General features: G+C 45.8%; 1 protein-coding gene and 1 long non-coding RNA gene across 4 annotated transcripts; one reads left to right on the forward strand and one right to left on the reverse strand.

The window, feature by feature from the left end:
* Nucleotides 1-278: 278 nt before the first annotated feature.
* KHDRBS1 (KH RNA binding domain containing, signal transduction associated 1) lies at nucleotides 279-23,340 on the reverse strand. Of its 3 annotated transcripts, XR_006165424.1 has the most exons (11): nucleotides 22,814-23,340; nucleotides 15,782-15,909; nucleotides 15,087-15,203; nucleotides 14,017-14,163; nucleotides 11,912-12,048; nucleotides 10,798-11,017; nucleotides 9,775-9,842; nucleotides 9,394-9,452; nucleotides 6,836-7,030; nucleotides 4,179-4,240; nucleotides 279-2,848 (listed from the first exon to the last, which is right to left on the reverse strand). XR_006165424.1 is itself a non-coding variant. In XM_042793655.1 (10 exons), exons 2-10 carry the CDS (start codon nucleotides 19,128-19,130, stop codon nucleotides 6,933-6,935), a joined length of 1,056 nt encoding a protein of 351 aa, XP_042649589.1. In that variant the 5' UTR covers nucleotides 19,131-19,146; nucleotides 22,814-22,920; the 3' UTR covers nucleotides 5,733-6,932. The 3 variants fall into 3 exon arrangements, 2 of the variants coding, with proteins under 2 accessions (XP_042649589.1, XP_042649588.1); XM_042793655.1 differs by lacking the exons at nucleotides 279-2,848; nucleotides 4,179-4,240 and adding an exon at nucleotides 19,049-19,146 and having other exon boundaries at nucleotides 5,733-7,030; nucleotides 22,814-22,920; XM_042793654.1 differs by lacking the exons at nucleotides 279-2,848; nucleotides 4,179-4,240 and having other exon boundaries at nucleotides 5,733-7,030.
* Nucleotides 23,341-23,668: 328 nt separating this feature from the next.
* LOC116964274 lies at nucleotides 23,669-25,984 on the forward strand. The gene is made up of 3 exons (XR_004408650.2): nucleotides 23,669-23,738; nucleotides 24,410-24,487; nucleotides 25,541-25,984. It is a non-coding gene; the product is annotated as an uncharacterized LOC116964274 (long non-coding RNA).
* Nucleotides 25,985-26,620: the final 636 nt, after the last annotated feature.

Genomic DNA, 26,620 nt, shown 5'->3' on the forward strand with positions numbered 1-26,620 from the left:
CCTCCTGCGGGGCGCGCGCGCGAACCGCCCAGCCACGCCCACCCCCGGTACGGCCACGCCCACCCCCCGGTACGGCCACGCCCCCGAAGCACTTCGGGCATTTTGAGGTCCCCATCGCCCACCCTCCTGCACCCCCCTCGGGGCAGAGCTGCTCCCACCCCCAACTCCATCTTCCCCTAAACAGCAACTCTGCAGCAGACAGACAAACAACCGAAAAAAAAAAACCAACCCCCCAAAAAAACCCACACGCCTCTGAAAACCGAAAAAAAAAATAAATATTCAACGTTAGGCCTTTATTATAGGGAATGACTAATCACTTCCAACATCTGTTGAACACTTCTTGCTAAATACCAGCCACAGAAGAGCCTGCCAGTTTCCCATACAAGTTATTTTAATGCTGTGATTCACCTTGATCAGTTTTCACCATCTTTACCAACCACTTGCAGTTATTTTTTATCGATTTCCTCAACTTGTGGGTGTTTGATGCTTCAGTACAGATGGAACATTATACAATTCTGAGAACCTGGGCTGGAGGCAAAGCCATCTCTAAAAGTAATGAACTTTCACAGGGCCAATCTCATTTCTTACTAGTTTTGAAGTCTACATTGTGCAGAGCCATCAAAAACCAGGAGTATCCAGACACCTGTGGTTTTAACACAATCTTCCAGGGACAGCTTATAAGGGCAATGGGTAGAATGTACTGATATCACGTTAAAAACAGCTTTGAATCTGTAACACCGCGTACGAGCCTTTGGGCATATTTGGTTCTAACACCAGTGGTAAAAGTAACAGCCTCATTGGAAAACGCTTTATATTTCAGTACTCCAACACGCGGTTGCTGCTCTCCAGCGTTTGCAGCAGCCAAGGGAGGCTCCACCGTTTTCCACCACTCACCAAGAGCTGGCAGGTTCCCGTTTCCCAGCTACAGCAAAGTGAACCGCGTCTTAACTGGGTTCCTGTATCAGATCTGAAATCATCTCGTCGGAGAGTCATCCCGCTTTGCAAAAGGAGCAAAATGAGCGCAGGAACAAACATTTCTATTAAAACATATGGTAGCAGTGGAAGGCTCAACAGCAATAACAGCAAAGGTTTCTGCTCTGTGCTCACAGGAACTGAGCTTCCCGAGTTGAAAAAAAGAGGAGTAACATCTACATTCGAGATGGGAGTTCCCACGGGCCCTGACTAGCCTGCAGAAATTCCTCCCCCTCAAAGCTTACAAATGGGGCATGTGTCCAACATCTCATCCAAGATGTTATAGGTTTATCAATTAAAGAAGAATTTCCCTAAGCCCTGCCTTCCTCCCCAAAAGCACCATATGTATGTGTTCCTCGCAGCTGAGGGAAGAGCTGTGTTAGCAGCACCGCCTGCTCTCCTCTGCATCTCCCAGCAGATGGGTCACAGCTGGTCCCTTCTCCTCTGGGGTCATTTGGGGGGGGGAATCTCTCCCAGGCTGCAGGAATCCCCCTCTGCCCAAGTGGGTTTTAGGAGAGCAGTGGCATGGGGTGAGGAAGGGAAGAGCCACACGTTTAAATTGTTTTTCTTGGCTCTGTTCGTGACAGATGCTCTCATACAAATTTAAAAACTCATTCTGCACAAAAAGAATCATCTGCTTTAACAGCCAAACAGGGAATCCAGCTGTGCTTTTAAACCCAACTTGCCAAATATGGAATTTTACAGAGGACCATATCAAGGTAATGTCTTAGCCTTACTGAAAGCACAGTGTTTTAAGTTAAACATAAAAATACCATAGGTAAGTTATAAATAAAGCTTGTAGCCATTTGCTTTATTTAATAATCCCAGCAGCAACTTGAAATCAGGGTTAAAGAACAGGCAGTATATGACAGTCTCTTTCCAGGAAAAGCTGCTGGGGACATTTCTGTAATACCTGTTGGAGTGTTTTTTCTGCAAGCTGATTCACACTTGCTGCTGTCCAAGATACTGGCTATGAACCACTACGCATGGTGAGACCTCACCGAGGAAGTGTAAAGTCCAGGTTTGTATCAGCTCCAAGTAAGGCCAGCCTGAGTATTTATACCAAAGGGCTGAACTAGAGGCTGAAGAAGCTGGAGCTGCTCAGAGCAAGGGCCAGAGAAGATGGGACTACTGAGGCACAGAGCGATGTGCAGCAGGAGGATGTTTCTGGAGCCAAGTTTCTCTTGAAAAGAACAGTATTGTTGGGAAACACTTCCACAGAGGAGACGTGACTGCTGCTGTACATCACACTGTACAGTAACCAAGCACAATGGGGGCCTTTATCTTGTTTATGGTCTCTACCAAAATCCTATAAATAATAAGATGTGGATTAGTCTTTTGGGGAAATCAGGAGATGAAAGATCACTGGCACTTGTTAGCTCACAGCCAGCTATCTCCAGTGGCTACGCGTCAGTAGAAAAGGGAAGGTTATTTAGGTGACTCAGACTTCAGTACTCAAAGGAATTTTTACCCCTCACAAATTTCAGCGAGTCCTGTATCACCCCCGGAACGTCTGGCTAATTAGAGCATCTTTGAGAGACATATCCGATGCTGACGGCTATTTTGGGATCTCAAATTAGCTTTTGTAGACTCAAGGCTAAAATCTGAATGTAGTAATGCTGTGAGAGGGAGGAAGATGTTTGACGCAGGGCATGTTTTCAAAATACTTTTGGCTTATACAGTTATTTTCAATATCTTAAGATTTACATTCCTCCATAACATGAAAATCTTTCACATAAACATGCAACAAATGCAATGCACAAGCAAGCTGTATTACTCCAAAGGCAGTGTCACAAGATCCACTTCTACTGGTAAAAAACTGCATCATAATAGATGATCTCTATCAAATCTTTTCCACTTGATATAAAAGCTGTGCCTATTAAGAAAGAAATGGGAAAGATTGGTACAACACCATATAAATTGATGTTCCAATTACATTGTAAATGAAGATGCATTCGATAAACAGGCCACAAATCCAGACATGTTATGATTTCCCCTAGCAGAAAACTACAGATCCCATTTTCAAGTTAAAGTCAAAGAATTGAGGATGATCTCACTCTGGTGCAGCATTTCTTGTTCCTAATACTCCCAAGATAAGAGAAACTCGTTTGGTAGCTTTATAATTTCATATAAAATAAGACTTATGTCCTTCAGTGTCCTATGCCCAGGGCTTTTCACAGTTGTTGTTTGAAGCCAATAGACTTCTTCAACATTCCAAGGGTTTATTTCTTTGTTCTTCTATTTATGGAGCTCAGACTTTCAGTGATCTTGAGATTTGAGAGAAAGTGATTAGCTGTCCCCAAAGGAAACGCTTACGGCCGCTGCCTTTGGGCCTGGGGGGAGATGTGTCCTTGCTGTGTAAGCAGGTCACTCCACTGATGCATGATAATCTCCTCAACCAAGGTACAGCTCGGTTTGCAAGCACTTGCGTGCATTTTTTTTTTTTTTTTAAGGTATTTATTGGAAAACAAGAAAGTCAGCAGAGCCAGAGCAGCCGCCAGAGGGAGCCTGGCCGCTGTGGGTGCTGAACTGGCACCAGCACCCAAAGGTGCTGGGGGTCTGTCACCCCTCCCGAGGGCTCTGAGCTAAACCTGTCCTAGCCAGTCTGGCAGGACCACTGCCCGAGATATCTTTGGCAAGACATCAGCAAAAAAGAAACCATAAAGAAGGAGCAGCCAGATGATATTTCAGAGCCCAGCAACTGGGGTGTGGAAGGGGTAGAACTAGCGAGGTGCAGCTGGGTAGCGTCTGGTCTAAAATCTGCAGGCTGAAATTTTAATGCCTTATTGGCTCAGAGAGGAATTCCTACTGAGCTGTTCCTCGGGCTGCTCTGTTTTGAGGGCATGGTGTAACAACTTCACCACCACTCCGCTGCTGAGAGAGCTCTCATGAGGCGCAGCATCTCAGCTGGGAACCAGCTCCAAGAGACAGACCTTACCACATTTCCCCCTCTCCTCAAATCCACTCAAACCTCCTTCTCCATGGGATCTCAGTGGGAGAGCTCTATGCAGGTACATACTGAAGCCTCCTCCACACCATGACCTCTGCAAGAGTGTCAGTCATGTAACTGGCCTTTTGCAAGAGTAATTTATTTGTGGGCATATAAAGAATGGCTTCAATTTAGCAGCTCAGATGGTGCCGCCCCCCATCTCCTACACAGAACACGGTAGCAGCTTGCAACGGGTTGCAAAAATAAACAAACTTACCCACTTCGTGTTGCCCCTGCTCATCTTCACCCAAGTGATTCATAGCGATGTACTCTTGACTCCTGCAAATTGAAGACATTTGTGAGTCTCTTAATGTAAAGCACAAATCAAAAGAAAAAGATTCCTGCATGCAATTACACAGGAAGGAAAACATGCAACTTAAGCTGAGCTTTGAACATTTCACAGTAAATATCAATACTGGGGTCTAAAAAGGGCCATCATTTTACATTTTTAAATAACTGAGCAGAATTTTTTTTTTGGCAGTAGCAGGACTATCTATATTCGTTGTCATTTTACATCTTTTGATATTTAAGCTTGCCGATTCCTTTTTGCCCACATTACATTACAGTGCATTTTCAAAGGGCACATTATTAAAGTTATTGCTAATTTATGCAGAAGCATGTGGTTTTTTTTAAATGTTTATTTTAAACATTTTTTGCAAATTTTTACATTAAAATTAACATCTGAAGAATTGTTTCAATAAAGTTTATGCAAGTTGCCGTCACAGTTTATGTAAAAGAGAAATGTGCTATTAAAATCAGACATTTAGGTTACCTTTTGGGTTTTGCGATGCATGTTAGCTTTACACATCCTGATTCTCCTGCGATAATTTTCCTTTAAAAGGGGGGTATAGGGTGATCTTTTCATCAAGCAAGACATTATGCCCTGAAAGCTGACTCCAAACCATTGTTGAAAATTCAGTTATTTACACTTTAATAACAATCTACAAATACAACTTTTTGTTTTAAAGTATTCCCCTCGATCATGCACTGCTACAAGCAGTTTGGTTCCTAATGCTCTATTTTTCACCCCCGAGCAGTTTAATTCTCTCCCCCTGGAATGCCAGATTCATTTTGCAGATGGGAAACACAAACCATTTTTCATGTCTCTCTAAGCAGCAGTTTACTTTAAACTATTATATTATATATCTGTACATACACACCCTCTCAGAAGGATATGAGGAGCAACTGCAGCACCCTTCTCAAACAAAGATACATTTTTAAGTGGCTTTCCAAGTAAAGGCTACTGTAAAGTAGGAAGGGCATCATCTTAGCCAAGGGGGTTAGGGCTGTTTACATAAAGCAGAAAGCAAGCTTCCTTCTCCTCCTGGTGGCAGCTAAGCCTTGGATTTTTCAGCATTCATTTTGTCACGCTATGTTTAAACCAGCCATTTCAGACTCAATCTGGAGTCTGCAGTCTGGAATACTCTGTGAGGCCACCTGAAATCTGAATCAGTAATTCAGTAAAGAACCATAAACACTTTCCAGCAGACTGAAGTCAGATTTCTGCCATAGTTCAGGATCAAACTGCTTTCAACAACTTCCAGGGGGTGAAAAACAATTTTTCTTTCTTTCTTTTTTTTTTTTTTAAAAAAAAAATTAAGCTCGTTCAATGAGCTTGATAAACTTTTTGTGATAATTACAAAAAACACCATTTTTAGAATGTCTCCATGTTTTAAAAAGACAATTAGCTTTAGCATTAATTTAAATTTATTTGAAAAAAAAATAGCTATTTTATTGCTCAACAAAAAAAATGACAATTCATCACATTTACTTTGATTAAAAAAGGACTAAACTTTATTGACAAACTGCGGCAGACATTTTGACAAGTTTTAGCTACCTATTTAGGCAGACTTACACATGTAGCATTTAATCTTCAAGAACAGAGTGGGAGGACAGTGTACAAATCCAATTAGGACTTTATCCTATGTACAAAGTGAAATTTTTCCTCATTTTTTCAGCTGCAGTGTCCCTTTTTATGCAAAGCTAGTGTTGAGATACACTTGAACAAGTCAATGGGATTGCTAATATTGACAATTTTGTCACTTTTAAACTTGCACTGTATTATCTGCCCCAAGCACTATAAAAAATGAGAAAACTGTAATTTTACAGAGTTCAGAGACCTACTCACGTAATATTCTGTTTCTAATATCAAACACTGGGCAATTAGAGCCATGCTTTAATTTGTTTTTCCCTTAAAAGTTCTTCATATAGAACCAAACTAAGAACCCCTTTACACTGGAAAATCCGCTTCCCAAGCATCTCTCAACACCGCATGTTCGGGGCTAGATTTCAAAACCCACATAAGAAAAGTCAATTTTACAAACCTAATTTTTTTTCTTTTAAGTCAATTACCTTTAAAAACATGCTATTTAATTTGTTTGAGGATCCTTCGTATTAAGATTTAAACTTAAGATTCACCAGCAATCTGCTTTTAAGGAAAGTTTGACATCTGAGGTTACTTTTAAACGGTGGCAGCTACTACCGTTACAGTCTGATTTTAATTCTTAAAAACAGCCCTGAATTTTGAAATGTAGCCTACTTTGGGATTCTGCAACTACAACTTTTATGGGTTCCTTAAAACCAAGCTTAAAAGGTTAACAAAACCTTAATTTCATAACTGCTAAGCAAAGCATGTCACTTTTGAAACTAACATTTTTAACTCAACTTTTTTTTTTTATTAAAAAAGGTACAGTTGTGTTTATCTAAACAACAAAGAAAGAAAAGCCATCTACACACTTAAAAAAAAAAAAAAATTAAAGTCGGTCCTCTAAATCTATTTAACTCATTTTAAAATACTACGTACAGAAGCCAGAATGCAGGGTGAGGATGGAGTGGGAGAAAAAGGGCCACGAAGAAAAACAGTTAGACAATTACTTGTCTGGTGTGGGTAAAGCAACGGGAATCCCGGGAGATACAAGAATCAGTAACAACTGTTTGCTCATAACTGATATTTTTCCCTCATGTTTGTTTTTTAATAACGTCCGTATGGGTGCTCTCTGTAGGCCCCCTTCACTGGCCTGGCCGGCGGGGCCTTCAGGGAGGGCCTGGTTCCGTTCCAGTCATCTTGCCCTGCGGAAAAGAGAGGGAAACGTCAGGGATGGCGGAGCGCTGTGAGGGGAACAGCTGTGCCGGCTGGACTCCCCTCCGGAGTCGACATGGAGGCACGGGGCATCTTCACAGCGGTTTCACTCCAAAACCAGGCTGCAAAACGCCCCGCGGTTCCCCAAAACCTCTCGTTCGCAGCACGTCTTCCGACGCTGCAGGAAAAAGGCCGCTTGCGTGGGAACTCTGGGAGGGCTGCAGCTCCGACAACCCTGCTAAGCGCCGACTTGGACAAACCTGGTGCCTTTTAGGAGTAATTAATTTCAGCAGAGCCGAAGCCAATTCACGGGGCAGCTCTGGCCGCCGGCCCTGGCGAAGGTCGCAGCAGTCACGGCCCCTTGGGCTGGCGGCCAGCAGCATCTTTAACCCCGGGGTCTGCCTCGGCGGGGAACTGCTGCAGGTAGCGCTTCCCTCCTTTCCAAACACCAGGTAAAGCAGCTCCTGGGTAACTGTGCCAAAATAATTAATTCCCCATGCTGCTGTAGGACAGCAGCGCGTCCAACTGGACTTCCAGACACCAGTCTGCTTTCTGACTGTGACTTGCTGTTCCTTCCCCTCCACGAATACAGGAAAATTTACAGCCGCAGCTCGTGTAGCATCTGCTTGCCTCTTCAGAGCTGACATCCCTTGCTAGTTAGTGCGGTACCAGAATTAACTGCTGACGGGACAAAGCACTCGACGGGACAGCCCAAACCCTTCTGCTACATACAGCCACCACCGAAGCAAATGAAGTTTGCATCCCCATTGTCCTCGAGCTAGCTCAAGCCCCAAATATCCAAGCTCAGCTTTCATTATGGCTTGTGCTTGCAACATTCATACTTGCATGCCTGCCGTTCTCTCCAGGGTCACCAGTTTGTGAAAGCAAGTGTCCAAAGCCCGGAAGACAGCCGAGCCTGTTCCTACCACCATGGAGCACGTTCCCATTTTCTCAAAACTGTCTCCAGCCTGGCTCAACAATTTATTTCTCTAATTCTGTTTTCATGAAAGCAGAGACCAAAGGAAATTACTGTGGATAAACAGATTAGCTGTGGCAACTTCATGCCAAGTATACAATGAGCATTTTGGCCTTCACATCCCAGACAACACCACCGCTCTCCTACCAAGTAGGAGGCACAAAAGCCTCTTTGTGCTGCATGACTAACACAGGCAAACCAAGCCATTGAAGGCAGGAGAGACAGCCAACGGTTACTGACAGCAGCTGTCTTTTCAAATGCATCTCAGACTGGAAAAGCATCCCTGGTTAGGCACCTGAATCTGAACTTCTCACAACTTAAGCCCAGAGCAGGGAACACCCCGAGGCTGGCACAGGAGACAGCCACCGCATTAACAACCCTGCTTCCTTAATACCAGCATGACATGGCACAGGGGGATTCCCAGTTCCTGCAGATCCCAGAAAGCCCCTCCAGCTGGCCATTATCGTCACTACCTGCACCCATTCACAGCTTCAGGCAACCGATGCTCTGCTAAAGGGACTGTGCAATACAGCATGTTTCCATGCCATTAAGCAGCTTGCCGTATAGCTTTCATAACTGTTTATAGTCTAGATTGTTTACAGAGAGAGGATAATTAATATTAGACATTACCACATGCAGACGCCATTCATAAGCTTGGATAGCTGAACTAGCATTTAGAAACAACCCACCACAGTCACCCAATCCTTTATTGCCAGAACCTCAGGTAAGGCCTATTGTTTTCAACAGTTGATTATTTACAGTTGTGGTTAAATTGGTCTCCCGCACCCCTCAGTCTAGCCTAAGTTGATAGCTTTACATAATTAGCTAAACTTCACAGGCTACTCGCAAGTTATATCGACCAAAATTGTTCCACCAAGTCAAAGGGAGGCCTTCATATGACATTTAAATTCATTTTTCAAGCAAATGTATAGCGCAGAGTCAGTAACAGCTAGCAGGTTTTTGAGGATATGGAAGCAGATGGAACCATGCTCATCCAACTCAACAAAATATAATCCGTGAAAACCAGACTGCAGCAAAAGTAGTGCTGTGGGTGGAAATCCAGAGCTCTTAATATATTCTAAAGCTACAAGGAAATGAAAAGGTATTTCCATAGTTAAAAAATGGAATTTTAAAAGTGTCACCTTTGAGACAATCAAGCTAGATAAGAACCTATAAACCACAGAATGCCTTCAGTTGGTCAGACCTGCATAATCTGTAGGATATAAATATTCTACCATGAAAACTACTGGAGGTTCTCCTCAGTAATGTTTTGCTCAGAGCATGGAGTGGCACTGGAAAACAGCTGGTGGACCACAAGCAATTCCCAACTATGTGCAGCCCCTTTCCCTGTCAAGAGAACAGTATTCCCAGACATACCATAAGCTTCATAGGTTTCCTGTGCCTCCCCGTGTCCATAATCATAGTATTCTGTGTCCCTGGAAGAGTAATTATGTTGGTTACATACAGTGCTGAAATCGTATCCTTAAACTGACACAACTTGCACAAACACTTGAAATGCAAAGATGCCCAATATTGCTCATGGCTGTGGTGTGTCTGATCACTGATTTTACAGAAATGTCAAGCACACTGGGACACTCCCAAAAGTTATTTCCCAGGCACCCCTGGATTCCAGCAGAATAGGGCATTTTCCCTATAGCTCATACTCTGACATGAGTGTTTCCATTCCCTTAGAAAAGAAAAAGAAAAAAAGCTCATGCATAATCTTCTTAGTAGCAGATAGGAGACAAGCGAACTTACCCTTGGCCCTGGCTGTAGTAGCCTTCATACCCCTCATAGCTCTGGTCTGCATATGCATCATCATAGCCCTGAAACGGATGATGACATAAACAGTGTTAATGGAAGGACCAAAGGTTAATGCCTGACCAAAAGTAACGGCAAAACTGAATTCAGGCTATAGCAGCTTTCAGAGGAGCCTGTGAGTCCTTGCCTGCCACAGGGAAGGGGCTCAATCGTAAGACATAGGTAGACAAGATCTGCTCGTGTCCTGTGCTTTGGGAGGAGTTAACCACATCAATATTTACAATTCACTTGAAAGTCATTTACATGTCCAAGGCTGCAGTTTGTCTGCGGTACAAACCCATGTGCCAGGAGGCCTGTAACTGCGTTATCTAACCCACAGATTTACAAGTAGACAAAACCCAACCTGTTAACTTATGACTGGTTTCAGAAGAAAAAAATTAGAAGTTTTACCAAGAGGAGAAACAGACATTTTAGATATATCAATGTTTGTGATGATTCCAGAAAATGCTGTTGTGCATCAAAACTAGTTGTCTTGTTTTTCCCTTTATGAAAACAAGAGCACAAATGCCGAGATAAGCTTGGCAGCAGGGTGGTGCTTAGTTACAGGACTTGAAACATCACCATGTCCATTCATGTATTTACTTTAAGGATTTTAGGGGCAGTAAGAAATCTCTGGTGTTTCTCGCTCAAAGAATTCTCTTGCAAATGTGATGTGAACCACATCGATCTTTGTGACGTAGTTTTTCTACAATACACTGACAGTTCTGGCAAACTTCAGTCTTGGGGGTACATTTCATTTTTATAAAAACCACCCCCTTTTCTCTGTATTTAGGACACTAGCAGTTCCCTTTGAGGACTAAAGAGGCAGAGCATGTCACCCAGCACCATACCAGTGTTTGCACTGGTGGTCACTTCTCCAGAGCAATCTTACTGTCATTCACCCTCGTTTCGATAATGTTGAGTATCTAATACATGGTCAGCTAGCTGGAATTTAAAAAAAAAAAAAGATATTTTTCTTACGTATTCCTCATAGGTTTCTGGTGCGGGAGGAGGAGGAAGCGGTATTCTCTGAATGCCAGCTGCACGTGCTCTGGGTGCAGGAGCACCCCGTACTGCTGGGGGAGGAGGAACTCCGCGGGCTACAGCGGCTCCCCTGGCAATGGCACCCCGCACCGGGGCTCCTCGCACAAGGGCCCCCCGAGGAGGAGGAGGCGGAGGAGGCGGCCCAACACCACGGCCCCTGGAAAGGAGATAAAAAGGGCTGTGAACAGCTACTGCTGTACTGCTCCTGTGCTGAACACTGAGGGCAGCGCATACGCTTCTTACACCTACTTTAAAATGCAATAGCTTGATAAGACAGTCACCATTAACTAAGCTGTGAATTCTTTATCAAGAATGAAAGTGCAAGAATTGTTAACACTGTGGTATTGCAGGATTTACAAAAACCTCTTCTGGGATGAGAACCCTACTGCAGTACAAACAAAGAAATAAATCTGATAAAGAACTCTGGCCAAATAATTTCTCAGAGTTCATTTTAAACAACCCTCTATCACTAACCTCTAATGGCTGCCAGACCTCCAGGGCTGTAAAGACCAATGGTGAGAGGAGCAGGGGCACTTTTGGGCTAAGCAGTCAGAAGCAAAGACTTTCCCCCCACGAAACAGGTAGTGAAGCAAGAACTATAGTAGCAAGAACTATACTAACAGAGTTTTATCACCAATTTATCCCAATGCCTTGACAGCAATGACAGAACAATGCCATCCTATAACTTTCAAACAAAGGTCAGTTTAAACTGAAAATGCTTATTCTGCTGAAGGCTACAGAAGCAAACATGACACATCAATCTACACGATTTCATAGGCCAATTTTTGAAAGGTTACTTTATGAAGCTACTGATTTCAGACACCAAAAATAATACAGAAAACATCCACTGCACTAGATTACACCTCAGAACACACAAAACATTTGATGCCAGCTTGCTAAAAGCATCGCAACACAAGGCTTGAAAGCCTTGGCCAAAAGCCAAGGTCAAGGCCAATGGCCGATGTGCAAGAACAAGTAGCTTAACCTCATCTGGCAGGACAACTCTGAGCAAGGTGCAGCATTTCCAGGTCTGTGCTTTTGGGAAAGATACCTTGGAACAGGTGGAGGCGGTGGTGGAGCTGCTCCCCTTCCCCGCACAGGGACTCCTCGGCCACGAGTTGGCTCTGGTACACCGTTCAGATAGGAGAGCTCCAAGAATTGCTCCTGACAGATATCATCCATCATATCCTAAAGAGGGGAAAGAGTCAACTCCAAAGAATAGCTAACTAGCCAGTCTGTGCTCCAGGATATTACAAGCTACCGTGCTGGAATAAAAATAACCGGATAGTCCTAAATTAAAATCTGCTGGTTAGTTTTACTGGGATTTGCTCGGCAGGCAGCAGTGCACAACTGCCAGCCTGCTCCAAACGGGCCAAGGGCACACCACCTGCATGACTGGGAGCTGCACTGAGCACTCCCTGGTCCCTGGGGTCCCTCTCTCCTGGGGGTTCTGGAGGTATCTGATGGCCAGCAACCCAGGGATGCCAGCAAGATTTATTTACTAATGTTGTAGAGTTAGAGGTGAAGTCAGACAAGACATATCTCACCCCAAGCACCTCATAGCTCCCATTTAAAGGCGAGTGGCTGGCAGTGAGCCCACATAACAAAATCCTGCTGTGTTCCTGACACACTGAATGAACAGGATAGGATGCAGCCTGACAGAGTAAACACCCATTTGCAAATCCAGGCTGTCTTTTCAAATTCTTCAGAACACAGTATGTGTCTGGCTTCATGCATTTTTATCACCTCAGGGGATCTAGCTTCAGGAATTAGTACAGATCTCTGGTGACCCCGCAGAAGTCATCATACCCCTCCCCTCAACACACAGACAGGCTGGTCCTCACACCGAGGATCTTCACGATGCCATGGCAACACCACAAAGCAAGGAGACTCCTACCAGATGTGTCTTCACAGCACTGCTGGCTTCCAGAGTGACTTCTCCGTCAATTTTCACAAGTTTAACACATTGTTTGAAGGCAGCGATAGATAAGACACTTTAAATAGCAAGGCTGCACGCTTGCTTTAGCAAGCTGATGTTTTGTACATCCCAGGGCCTCCTTGAAGATGACCTCTTTCCTTCCAAGACACTTCACATGGCAATCTCTCCTCCTTTCTGTGTCAGACTCACAGAAATCACACAGTACCCACAAGCTTTTCCACACTTCCCTATTACCCACCACTCTCGGGATCCACCCGTCCCTGGTAGTTCAGGCAGAGTATCTGAGCTCCCAGTTTCAGCTGGAACACAGTGCCAGGGTATATTCAGCTCTTTACCTGCCAGGTCTCTGAAATACAGACGGAGCTAGCCAGAAGCAGGGAGCACTGTGTGCTGCTTTCCACGTTTGTTTTTGTCCTAACTTAGCAATCAACACTATTGTTTCAATAACATGCAAAAGACTCCTTCAGATTCTGCAGTTCTTGGAGTCAGTACTCTAGCTGGCACAAAATCAACATGAAGGTGATCATAAAGGTCTTACAAGGTTCACCAGTAAAAGACACCCACAAACAGAGAAGTGTCATCTGTATAAATGTCTGATGAACACAAATTCCTGCACATCATACACATTGAAAGCAAGAGAAATATTGATTTAACAGACATGACTCAAACTAGCTACAACACTGAATACTACTACCAAGCTGCCTGGGCAGTCACTCTTCTCATCCTCACACCAGCCCATTAGAGCACAGCAAACAACTCTGTACTTACAGTTCCTGATCTGACCAATTAAGTTTTCTAGCCAGATTTCTATGCTACAGTTCCAAGTCAGCGGAACCCATCCAAGAAATCTCTTCCATGCCAGGCATGGCTGAACTTACTCTCCCACTAAAACTGACACAGGGAGCTAGAGAAGCTACCCGGCCACCCCAGTGCCCACAGCTAGTACTGGGAGAGAAATACCTACTCCAAGTGTTCTATACAAATGCCTTGCAAGTGCATGTCTTTCTAATTACGGTTAGGTGAATAATACATGCCCTCATGCAATATTAATGGGGCTATCTTAGGCTGCCACATACACACTTAATACTTCAGGCTTCCTTCAGCTACACCAATTCCTGTAGCATGAGCTTTGCACCATGCAAATCTTACCCATCCTTATAGCCAGATTCACAACTCATCTCCCTCCTTCAAAAAGGAAAGAACATCAGTATACATACTGGAACAAGGAACTTCTTGACTTCTTCCATGGCGTGAGCCATCAGAGCATATGCTTCACAAGGGGGTCCAAAAACTTCAATGAAGACATGCAAATCCATATTTAGATGAGCATACTTAGGATCTCCCCCCTTACGCAGTTCTTCCTCCTGAAACAAAGCAGATTAGAGATTCCTAAAACTAAGTAAGATGTGGAGAAACTACTTTTCTTTTATCTGTTTTTCTACACCTTAACAGGAGGTGTCTGTAAAAGCATTTTGGCCAAGCCTGGACGCAGATCATGGTAACATACATGTAAGTATACAGCTTTATAAAAAGCCACATACAAGCAGTGCTCTTCCTCTTCTACACCACCTTTCTGCCAGAGGTGCTCTTTACCACCTAGTGAAGCCTAATGCCTCAAAGAAGCTTGTTCTTCAACTCTGCTCTCAGATATCTGTGTTATTCAGATGGTTTTAAGAAGCTACAAATAAGCTGGAAGTGTAAAAGCTTTTCATGCTGTTAAAATAAAAAGCTGAGTTAAGCCATAGGTCTGCTGATTGTTAGCTAAGTTTTGGGAGTAAGGAGAAAGAAAAAAATTTTCATTTTTTCTGCTCAAAACCACCTCCTGAGCACTATGTGATTCACTAAATATTACCAGGAACATATTGCTTCATCACCTTCAGTGAACCATGAGAATTTAGGGATTTCAGAGGCAACAGCTGGAAAAAGGATTTTTTTTTTTCCTTTTCTGGAGGGGAAACATTCCTTTAGTGAATGACTGGAATTAATTCTTATTTTATAAACTTTATACTTCACCTTTCACGTAAACATATCATCTCTTCATCCCAGGGTACAAGATATCTATCAAAAGGTGACTGGTCTCTAAGTCATGCTCAAAGAAAAACTGCATCACATTTCTGCCCCAACCAAGACTGCTCCCAACATGCATAGAACAATTAGGAAGGGTGATTTCCTACTGCCTTTGCTTTCGGATTTTAGTGGTTTAATCTGTTACAAAATACTTTGAGAATCACCGCTTCCCACAGCAATATGAAATGCATTAATATGTTTTCATGGGTAATGCCCTCACCTTTGCTTTATCTCGCATTGAACCCTTCCCAAGCACAGATATCTTAGCACCAGTTTCTTCCTGAAGTCTCTTGATGGTGTTGCCTTGAGGTCCCAAAATCTTTCCAACAAAATTGAACTGTAAGTGAATAAAAAAAAAAGGAAAAAATTAGTTCCAGAGCTCAGTAGCCTTAACAAAAGCCTTTCTGAATGTTATGCTGACTGTCAAAAAATTTAGCCGCTCCATTTTCTCTTCACCTTGAAGAAACACAGACCAAAAAATGTATAGGAAAATTTAAGTTCCAGAACATTCTTTGCATGAAAAAATGCTCCACCAGAAAATCAAGTAAAATTAACTCACATAAAGTGGCTAATTCTAACATCTACTCTCTGATAATTTTACAGGCAGCAAGTCTTAAGAGTTAAATGAGTTCTTAACTGTAAAACACAAAATTCTACATGTGAAAGTGTCTATTCTAGTACTAAAAGATCACAAGTATGCATCACCATTTAGCTTTATCCCAAGACATTCTAGAAATGTAATACATTAGAAATAAGATCCTGGAAGCTTGCATAGGAAAAAATCTGTAGCGATAGTGGAACACTGGCATAACTCCTGATGACACTTTGACAGGTACTATCTCTAAAAGTCAGCCATAAAATCCACAGAAAATAAGCAAATCACAGAGATTCAGTAAGCTCTTTTCTGGCCCTCACCTTAGGGTACTGTTTGACAGGTATCAGAACTCGTTCTTTCAGTTTCATATTCTTGTGGGAAAATAAATCCAGGTAGTTCTCTTCCTCATCCTTCTTTGTTGTTTCACCCTTCTGAATTTTTTCAATTTCTAAACAAGATAAAAATAGGGCTGCTTATATTCCTCAAACAAGAATCATTTTTAGAGCTGGAATTATGACAGGACATACCACCCTCATTCTCTGTGAATATATGAACACTTATAATTGCATTAATGGAATCTGGATAGACAGGCCACTGCTTTAGTGCTAGCCCAGCTTGCCCCTTCCTCCCTTCACATCTAGGGATTCTAGAAGGCCAAAAATGGGATAACAAACAAAAATAAGAACAAACAGCAGAGAATGCCCTACAAATCACTTCAACAGGTAAGAGTAGGAAACTGTAAGTACAGTTTTGCATATCGCTTCCGCTATGCCTTTCTCTATCAGTCCCCAGCCTCCTTCTTCTACCGCGAATGCAGCACCCACGTATAGACCCCTAAACCTACAAAGAAACCAGTCCCAACTTCACTGACTGTATATGCTTGCTATAATGCAGCAGCCATCAGCAAATCAGGCAAGTTATTATCATTCAAGCTGATGCACTATTTTAAATCTGTAATTTAATTAGTGGTGCCAACACAAACTGACACTATGAATTTCAGTTCAGTTAAAAACATTCCTAATAAGCAGAAGCCCAAATGAGTGGCACAGTAGAGCACAGTCTGGCTTATGAAATTCTCGTAAGATTAATTTCATGAAATGAATGCATCTTTATCATACAAGCAATTCATAACTTGTTTTTTAAGTTGTAAGCCTCAGACACATAGCCATAAAAGTGAGTGTCAGAAGTCAACTTGAACCAGGCAATGCAACCACAAATTTTTGTGTCCCAAAATAAGATTCTGATTTTTAGTTGTCTATTGTGAATTATATAGCCTTGGAAAAACACTGAGGTGGCCTAACTGAACTGAAGGCATGATGCAGCCTGAGGGGGATCTGGAACATAGTCCAAATAACCTTCTGGAAGTAGGTCATTAAGGTAGGCCAGTTAGGAACCAGTACACAAACACCTGCTCAAATCTGGCTAGAAATTAAAGTTTCACTGAGACGTGGCAGGAGACAGTCATCTCATAAAAGATGACCCAAATGGAGAAGACTGAAGATCATCTTCAATGCAGGTATTCTAGCATAGGTTCTTACAGTCATTAATGCACTCTCCCTTGTACATGAAAAACACCCAACCTTTTTCAAAAGACTGTAGCCCACAGCTGAATGGATTTTCTTTTCCAGACGTGTCCAGTCATGTGCAATTTTTATTTAATGGCCAGCAACTAGACAACAATTCCCCCCAAATTTGGAGCCAATCCATTATTAACAATCCCAAATAACTGATGAAACATTATGCACTCTTTGGTCCAACAAAAAAAAAATAATTGGTCACACCATGCATAGCCATCACAAATTATTATTTACAGATGCTTATCGGGGAGGAGCATGACCCTTCCTTAAAAGTTAAATTGTGCCATTTCATCAGCAAACCCAAGAACTATAAATATCTTTTCCGAGTCGAGTGTGCTCTAAATACAACTTCTCACATCTCAGGGGAAAGAGAGACACTTTCACAAGATTATACGCATAACTGGATTAAAGCTGCAAGACAAAACTGAAACTGAAGACTGCTTAGTCATTACCAGAATTTAAAAAGGGCAGCTGCAATATCTTGTTTTTCCTGTAATTTCTGACCGTGTCAGAAACTTTAGCCTAAATGTTCATGTTTACAGTTTTGGAAGACTGGCATACCAGATACTTGGTGTATTATCCACTTATTAATATTCTCGTATCATCCAAACAGAAGGAGCAGCAATGGGCTACCAGCATCCTTCTGACTGGACAGGCAACCACAGCCTCATGGGCTGAGAAGCATCTTTCAAATGGTGCAGACCACAGGGAAGTCAAGCAACTAGATGTGCAACCCAAACACCACCCCCCCACCCCCCCACCCCCAAAAAACAACCAAAAAACCCCATAATCCCCAACATCAAATGATCAATATTTTAATTTTTCAGTTATGGACACAGTAATATAAACTGTTTTTTCATTTAAAGACCTAAATATAGAACTTGGAGATTGAGTTGCATTAATTATGAAAAAGCCTAAATTTTGTATTTCTGCTTGCAACAGCACCTTGGCTCCCTTACAAAAGTGTTACCATGACTCCTAAGTTTAAAAAAATTACCAGATCTAATCACTTTGGAAAAGGATAGCTTCATTTTTTGCTTTAAAAATAAATAATTTTCTAAGACACTATGCAAAAGTAAAAACCCCAGAAGTTCAAGCACTGTCAAATTTATAAAATAAGTGAAAGAGCTGGCTACCTTGCTTAGTTTTACACAGTTTTTAAATTCTAGCTATAAGAACAGATCAGAGAATCAAGATTTGGAAACTAAAGATTGCATTGGTGGCCTTATCCCTGGTTAGGCATAGCTTTAGACCCTCTAATGCAATGTGTTTACTTCTCAAGTATTTTCATTCTCCAAAAACAGTAAGTGAATTTCTGAAAATGCATTCTGCATATTAACAAGAAGTGTTTTCTACACACACATAAAGAATAAAAGCACCCTAAAACTTTCCTGATGTAAATTAAACTACCCAGAGGCATCTTTTACCCTGTCAAAACACAACGCAATCAGACATAAGCCTCTGCAAACCAGTGAGTCACAGTTCACATCAATCACACAGCAAAATCCACTCTGCCTCCTGCAACACTAGCAACGACATCTGGGAATCGGTCTGTGAGGGCAACAAATAATTAACCATTTGCTAAGAAAAGCATCAGATCCACCATCACCACGTCTTCAAATTAAATACAAAACATAGGAGAAGAAAAAACCCTGCACAGCAGAATAACTCTTAAGTTCTCTAGTTTTTGTAATTCAGGTCAGCGTGGGTGACCTAGCAGTCCCCTTCACACCTTCAGAACAAACACCAAGTCTGGAAATAGGTGTGAAGGAGGACTAAAAACATGCCACTTGTGACGTGTCCTACTGCTCCGGATTCCAGCGTTATCTGTATGCATTCTGGCATATTAGCTACGCAACATGAAGCAGTACTGAATGAACTGATGAGTGGTAGCAGTTTGTCAGACCACTTACTGATATGAAGAAGCGTACGTATACCTTGAGGGATTAAGCATGCCTCATTTCAGTGCTGATTTTTTAAAGCCGTGTCAGAGGTGCAGCAGAAGGTTACCTTCTTGCCACGGGGAATGGCAGCAGTCTGGCGGCATGTGTGGCAGTGGTTTCCAGGACTTCATGTGGGGCAGTGATTGCATTGTCTCAGAAGAAATCCTAAGGGGTAGGTAAAGGGGGTTGGTAACACCGCTGCTTCACAAGGAGGAGGCTAAGCAGCCACAGTGCTACTCCTGATCTAAGCCCAAGCTCTTCCTTAACAAAAAAACCCCATATTAAACATTGTCCTGCAGCACGCTTGTGCTCTGTAAGCAGAGACACATTCTGTTTACTCATAACACTGAGTATTAGCTCAACAGTATTATAATACTGACCCCCGTGCCCAAAAATCAACAAAAAATCACATCAAAAACCCAAGAGTTTGGGGATGGGAGCCAGAGCCCCTTCTCTCCTACGCTACTGCTCCCCAGCTGGTTTGATTTCATGGGAGAGGAAGCAGGGACCTGCTCCTGGATGGACTCTGCCACTAGTGGAAGCCACAGAATTTGGCAAGCCTAACCCCACCATTTCCCTCCCGCTTATCTGCTGAGATATACCCCCCACCCTCCAGCCTGTGTGCGGGGATTCGTATGCAGAGAGCTTTGCTGAGAAGGGAGGGGACTGCCACTAGCAGAGGGAGAAGGGGCATGGGGGAAGAAAAGAAACACTGCTCAAGCATGAGGCAGAGAGGAGAAAGCCTGGAGGTGAGCTATGAGAAATGGCACAGGTAGTAGAGGCTCCTGGGAGAGGAGTGGGAGGAGGCAGAGTCACAGCAGTGACAGGCAGGCTAGCATCAGCATCTAATCATGTTGGCATGGCTTAGCAATATACACATTTAAAAATGCAACAGTGAAATGGCATTAGCATATCACAGTCTGCAACATCTGGGCACAAGTTTAAGGCAGCAGTTAGAGCTTCTGTGGGGGGTAGGGCATACACTTGGAAACACAGAAATCTAGATAATCTTCTCCATTTCAGGACAGCCTTAACTCCAAGCTAAGCAAGCTTCAGGACATTGTACTGCTCTGGGTTACATAGAGTTTCCCACCACCCCTGTGACCTCAGCCCATCTCTAATCCCACTATTTGGTTCCTTGGCAAGTCACTCCAGCAAGGCCACTGCTCGTCCATCTGACTTTCCCATACAGCCATTTTTCCCCCTCCTTGGAGTACACACGGCCTGAGCAAGCCTGGCACGAGAAGCAGCGTGGTCAGCAGGGGATTGTCAAGCAGGCCTCCGACACCTCAAGCTGCTCCCTGCTTTGCAACGTGTTTCTCTACCTCCAATTGCTCAGCGCTCCCTCCCTACACAGGTCCTACCCACTGCTCTGAGTCCGCCCCTCAGCACCCAACTCCGTCCCCCCTCATCGCTCCACACTTCTGGGAACGGAAAGGGCTGAATTTAACGTAAGGACCAGCTAGCTGCTAGCTACATAGACTTGCTAGTGGAATGACACAGCTCACATATCTGTTTGCAGCATAGGCAGAGATGACCAGCTCTTTTCATTCGGGAGTCTCTTCGCAAAATAAAAATAGCTAAGATTACCACAAGAATTTGCAAAAAATAACCCAAACCTACACCTAGCTAACACGTTGGTGGATGTCTCCTGTCTTCCCAATGCATGCAAGAGGAGGACTGTGACTTTCAAAACAGCAGCATCTCCTCCCGCTCGCTCTGCAGCAGATGGAGGGCATAAATCAAAGTAAGGAAAAGGGGTTTTCTTGTTCCTATGGAAGAGGAAGGTCACACAGACCCCAAATTACAGGAGTGAGGAAATGGATCGTATTCCAAGGTACAAGAAATCCCAGGTTCAAGAACCCCAAAACCTAGCCACTTTACTGCCTTTTCATCACACAATACTTTGTTTGAAAATCTGTATTACATCATTGTGTTGCTTTTCATCTTGCTCCTAAATAATTTCCTCTAGAAATGCTAAGGAACTTTAGAACCACAAAAGTATTTTAGACTACTTTTACATATTGTTTTTAAAGAAGAAGTCTTAGTTTTAATGCAGGACTCCTGCAGGATTCCCTCCCAGAGGCAGCCAGGACAAGCAACTTCCACTCCTGAAAAAAGGCTGGAATAGGAATACTGCTGACATTCAGTAATCAGTCATTTCTTTGTCTGGAAGTCATTTTACTTAAGTTGCACTGGCTGTGTGCATTACAATCTTTGGCCCAGACCTAAGTGCCAAAGTAAGCTTTACAGCAGCTTCTCCAACATGACATCCCCAAAGGTGCCACAGCAGTCGAGAAATTCAGAGCAATCCAAATCAGTTTGGGGTCATCCGTGCAAAAAGATTTAGTCGCCTAAAACCATCATACTACTTCAGATTCCTTCTTATGAGCTTCCTGCTCAGATCGTCTTGAATTTGGACTGTTAGTGAATGCTCCCAAAGGGCAGCAATTTTCAAAATATCCATCCAGAGCAAGCAGGAAGCATCTGGAACTCTTCCAATGATCAATTTTAAGTCTCACAAAGCTGCAGTCTGCTATCAGCAATTTTTAAATTAATGACAAAAACCTCATAAATCCTTGTTACACCACTCAGTGAACGAAGCTTTACTAAGTGGGCTGAGAACACTGTTCTTTGTGCAGGAATTAGCAAACTCCTTAGGTTTCATTTCACTGGAAGGCATTATCACTGAGCTGTTGAGCATCAGCTGGCTAAAGGGTTTTATTAATGAAAAACATTAAATTGACAGCAAATCGGATTATAAAACTAATTTATTTAGATCAAGATGTCCGCGAGTGATTCCAAGTTACCCATGACGATATACCTCAGTTACTTGCACAACGGGAGACAGCAATTCCTGAGAATTATTTCCTACATTAAAGGAGGAGCACTAATAAAATCTCTAGCACTGCGCCAACTATGGCAATACTATACATTTTAGAGACCTTAAAAAAATAAATTTAAACGCAGAATGATAAGTACCAGAGAGCTAAGCACTCTGCTCATCTGTAGATTAAATCTCAGTATATCCTTTCACCGGGTACCTCCCAGCTCTCCACTACATGCACATAAAGCAGTAAGGGGTAGGAAATATTTTAACTCATTCCAATTTTGAAGCTGACTACGGCATCTTGAGGCAGCTGAATCTACTTGATAGAAGCACCGAAGGCGGGTGCAGCAGCTGCACTGGGGAGATATGGAGAAATCAGAGCCGCCAGGCGATTGGACAGTGGTGATGGGGAAGGAGAAGGCTAGTCTGGGCACAGAACAAAGACTGCCATTTCCATTCCCTTATTTAGGTTCATCAGAAGCATGAAACAAGCTCTAATACAGATTACCAGAGTGGAAAAATCAAAGAGATCACAAACCATGCCTCACAGGGACTCAAGCAGATGCTACATGGAAACCCCCAGTTTTGACCGTTCCCTTGGGTCCCCTCTCTCCCCAGGGATGAAAAGGGCCAATACGACCGCATGCCGTATTTTAAAAAAAAAAAAAGTTCTGGGCCTGCGTTTAATCCAGCCTAGGCCCTGGATTAAGCACGGGGCTAACCAGAGGTTAAATAAGAAAGAAACAGCTAATCTTCAAAACCCCGGGGTCACACCTCGCAGCGGGCAGGGGAACCAGAACGGGTGGGCGCAACGGTCGCCCGCCGCCACTTCACCGGGGCCGGCCGGGAGCTGCCCCAGCCCCCCCGGGGGGGGTCCCTGTCCTCTACTGCGGTGACCGGGAGGTACCTCCGAGCCTGCCCACCCCACCGACCACGGCGGGGGGGGGGGGGCCCTGCCTGGGGGGTTCCCGGCCTGCCCAGCCCCGGCTCCGCCCCCGGTACCTGCTGTGAGGAGCTGCATGGCGTGCGTGAAGGACGGGTCGAGGCTGTCCTTCTCGGCCATCAGCTCGGGCAGGTACTTGTTCTCGGGCTCCATCTTGACAGCGGCCCCGGGCAGCAGCGGGGTAGGGGCGGCGGCGGGGGCCTGAGAGGCCGAGGCGGCGGCCGTAGCGCTGGGCGGCAGGAGCGGCGGCGGCTGCGTCCCGGTAGCGGCCCCGCGGCCGCCCCCCCCCCCGCCGCCCCGGGGCGGCCGCCGCGGTGGGGGAGCTCCTTGCCGAGGGGCCCCGCCGGGGCCCGGCCCCCGGCCCAGGCGGGCGGCGGGGTCGTCGCGGCGCTGCATGGGGAGGCCGGGGGGGGCGGGCGAGCGCGGAGCGGAGCGGGCCGAGCGGCGCTGCCACACCGTCCGCCGCGGCGCCAGGGCCGGAAGTGAAGGGGACCGGAAGGACCGCCCCCTCCCCCTCCGGCTGTGTGTCTGGCCGGCCGCCCCCTCCCGCGTCCGTCCGTCCGTCCGTCCGCCCGGCTCCCGCGTGCCCGCCCCGCCGCGCCGCTGCGCTTGCGCCGTCACGCCGTCGCGCGCCAACACACCCCCTCCCCAATAACTCTCCACGCATGCGCAATGCCGCACACCCCCCCCCCCCCCGCCCGAGAGGTGGGGAGGGGTGTGTGTGGGGGGGGGGGTGTGTGTAAAAGGGACACGTGGGTGCGAAGCGCCGCCACCGTCTCAGCGCCGACTGCGCAGGCGCAGATCCACAAGCGTGACATTAGTCCCAAGGCTGCTGAAATAGCGCGCAGCGGGCTCACGGCGCATGCGGCAGAGCCCCGCCCCGCCCGTCGCGCATGCGCTCTGAGCGTCCCCTCGGAGGCGCGAAGCGCGCTGTGGGACGGGGCTGTGGGGAGCTGCCACCGCCGCCCGGGCCCCGCGGGCACGGTAAGCCGGCACAGCCTGGCTCAAGGGCCGAGCCCCTGGTTTGCCCGTCCTGCTGTACAGGGCCTTGGCAGTGTCTGTGTGGCAGCCGGGCCTCTTTCCCCGCCTGCCTTCATGGCCCAGCCCTGTGGTACGGGGCCTTGGCAGGGTCGGCTGGGGAGGGAAGCCCTTAGCGTGCTTGTTATGTTGTCTCCGTGCTGCGGTATGGGGCTTTGGAGAGAACAGTTAACTCCTGCATAGGTGGTGACATTATGCAGTGTTGAAAAGGGAAGAAAAAGAGTCTTTTAGGCAACAATCACCAGAGGTTAAGGAACTCCAGTTAAAGGCGCTGGGGTGGAGCTAGTGGGGGATGGCTTGACTGTACAGTCTTGAAACTTAGCGAAGTGGCATTGATGTTTTTCAGTCAGGATGATGGCAAGTGTGAAAATCCTTGTGTGCTGGGGTTTCTGGTACTGTGGTTTGTGGAGGCAGCAGTTGTTTAACTAGCATACAGGATGTGTGTCAGGCACTGCAGCTCCTTAATTCAGTATAAAGCATGACCTTTTGATAATTGACAGTCATCACATGAGAACGTGGGAAAACAACAGCTTTTATAATTTGTGAAGTTACACATATACTTTAGCCTGTTAAGGAAGCATGTGATTCTTATTTGATCTCTCAATATCTTGTGACAGACTGTTGTCTGCAGCAGCCCCTTCTGCACAGAGCTGGAGTTGACGTTCGTGGACAGACATAGCCTCCAACACCATCAGGTAACACAGCCTGAACCTCGTCCTGTCCCCCTTGCCTCCAGGGTGCCATTTCCAACCAGCCCCCCTGAAACTGTGCAAGGCTGTCTCTTGGTGATCCATGGCTGTGCAGTTCTGCTGTGCAAAACATCTCGCCTGTATAAAGGAGCTCCTGCTGTTGATAGCTTCGGGGCTGCGCACGTCCCTGATACGTGTGCCTGGTCTGCTCCTCCTCCATCAGTTCTCTCATTCACATACTGTCTCTTTTTCCTTCACCCCCGTTGTGTAGCTGCAGTGTCACTCTTGCGTATTTTCCATTGAGATTCTCTATCCCTGCCTGCCATCCCTGTCTTGTCCTTACTCACAGCTGCGTCACTTGTAAATGCCATGGCACCTTCCCAGAGCCAGGATGAACTAACTGCTCCTGGTAACAGGCTGTCATTGCCCCGGGGTTTCCACCTGCTGCCTCAGCCATATTCCCTGAGCACGCTTACCTCCCATCTTCCCACAACTTCTGCTGTGCTTGTGGAGCTGTGGGTGGCAGCTGTCATTAACTGTTTGATTTGGACGCATTCCTCAAAGAACTTCAGCAAAAAAAAAAAAACCCAGGGATGTGTGTGGCTCCTTTAGAGCATGTTTCAATTTTTAGAGGAAGGTTGCCTGATGGGCCCTGGACTGGAAATTAGGAAACCTGGAACTAGTTTCCAACACTTCCCAGGCTTCCTGAGTGAACCTGGATGCTTTGCTTAACCTTCCACTTCACTGTCTGTAAATGAAGTCGCTTCTACCTTCTTTCTTCACATTGTCTGGTCTGCTCAGGGTGTGAAGGGGCTGAGACGTTCTCTTGTTATTACTTTATGTGACCTACAGAGAGAGCAGCGCTGCCCTGAGCTCAGCCAGTCTCCAGCTGCTTCAGAAATAGAGTCACCAGGTGTTAAAATGGATGCAGTTCCCTTCCAGAGGGTGTCTGGTTGAGGGCAGAGGAGCGATGTGCTTTCCTCGAGCTGAAAATAAGAGATGGGTGTGTTTTGGGCCATCCCTGCTCTGTCCTCCCAGCGTTTGTTCCTCCATGAACAGCTTCTAGGGAGCAGCTGACGGTGTGGACGCGATCGCTTCTTGACGGGGCCGTTCATCAGCTCTTGAAGAAAACGTCTTCTTGTTTTGCTGCAGAAGAGGAAGAGGCCCGGCAGCCCGGAGCGCTCCATATTGTGCGTTATGCAAATGGCTGCGTGTCAGAGGCACCGCTGCCCGCGAGGGCGAGGGGCCCTGCCGAGGGCTGCCCGTGGGAGCCCCGAACAGAGAAACTGTTGTTCCAGCTCTCACCGGTGCTGCTTCCACCACGGCCAGCTGCCTGCTTGCTGGGCTGTACTGGCAGCAGCAGCGATGCCCCCGGGAACGGTCTGTCTGTCCCACAGCTCTGTCCTTTGCCCCCGTATTTTTCTCTCAGCTGGCAGAAAAATCCGTCCCTCCCCACGAAGCTCTTTGTTATTCCAGGGGATTAATAAACGCTAACTTCAGAGACACTGACCCTGCTATTCTTAGGGATCTTTGGGAGCCTCAGTGATTTTTCATCCCATACCTAAATATTCCCTTCTCCCAGGAGCTGGAGCAGCCCTGCGTGACCCAATGCTCTCTAGCAGGCCTCCCAGCTGCTCCCCATCAGCAGGGACAGCTTTTGGGGCAAAACCCAATCAATTTGTGCTCAGGAAAACCTCGCAGAGCCTGGCTCGGGGTTTCTCTGGGCCGGCTCCACGTGGCATTTTGCCGCCCCGCATCCTTCAGCCTCTGGGCAGGATGCTGAGGGGAACGGAGCCCCTTTTCCAGGCAGGATTAGGAAGCTGTCCCTCCACCGACGCAGGGAGCGGGTGCTGGAGCCGTTCTACAACCCCTGTCACACCCTTGCCGGTAAAACCGGTGTCGGGAGGGGAGGTCACCCGGCACGACACAGTCGGGTCACCTCGGATCGCTTAACGCCACGCGGCCGGGACAGGCTCCGGCCAACCGCGGGGCTTCCTGCGGGCCAGGATCCGGCTCCCCCCAGACTCAGAGTCACCGTACCCGGGTGCTCCGCCCCGGAGCCGGGAACCGGATCAACGGGTCATTAATTTATTTCGGTTGCACCGTGCCGTCTGCTGGCTTTCCCGGGAGATCCGCTGC

Source organism: Tyto alba, unplaced genomic scaffold, assembly GCF_018691265.1.
Source record: "Tyto alba isolate M040663 unplaced genomic scaffold, T.alba_DEE_v4.0 Super-Scaffold_20, whole genome shotgun sequence".
NCBI lineage: Eukaryota > Metazoa > Chordata > Aves > Strigiformes > Tytonidae > Tyto > Tyto alba.

Coding starts and splice junctions, on each gene's coding strand:
- KHDRBS1 (XM_042793654.1), bottom strand. CDS start 23,150: ATGCAGCGCCGCGACGACCCCGCCGCCCGCCTGGGCCGGGGGCCGGGC. Junction 14,164..15,086: donor CAATGCGAGATAAAGCAAAG/GTGAGGGCATTA, acceptor GCTTTGTTTCAG/GAGGAAGAACTGCGTAAGGG. Junction 7,031..9,393: donor GGAAACCTATGAAGCTTATG/GTATGTCTGGGA, acceptor TCTTTTCCGCAG/GGCAAGATGACTGGAACGGA.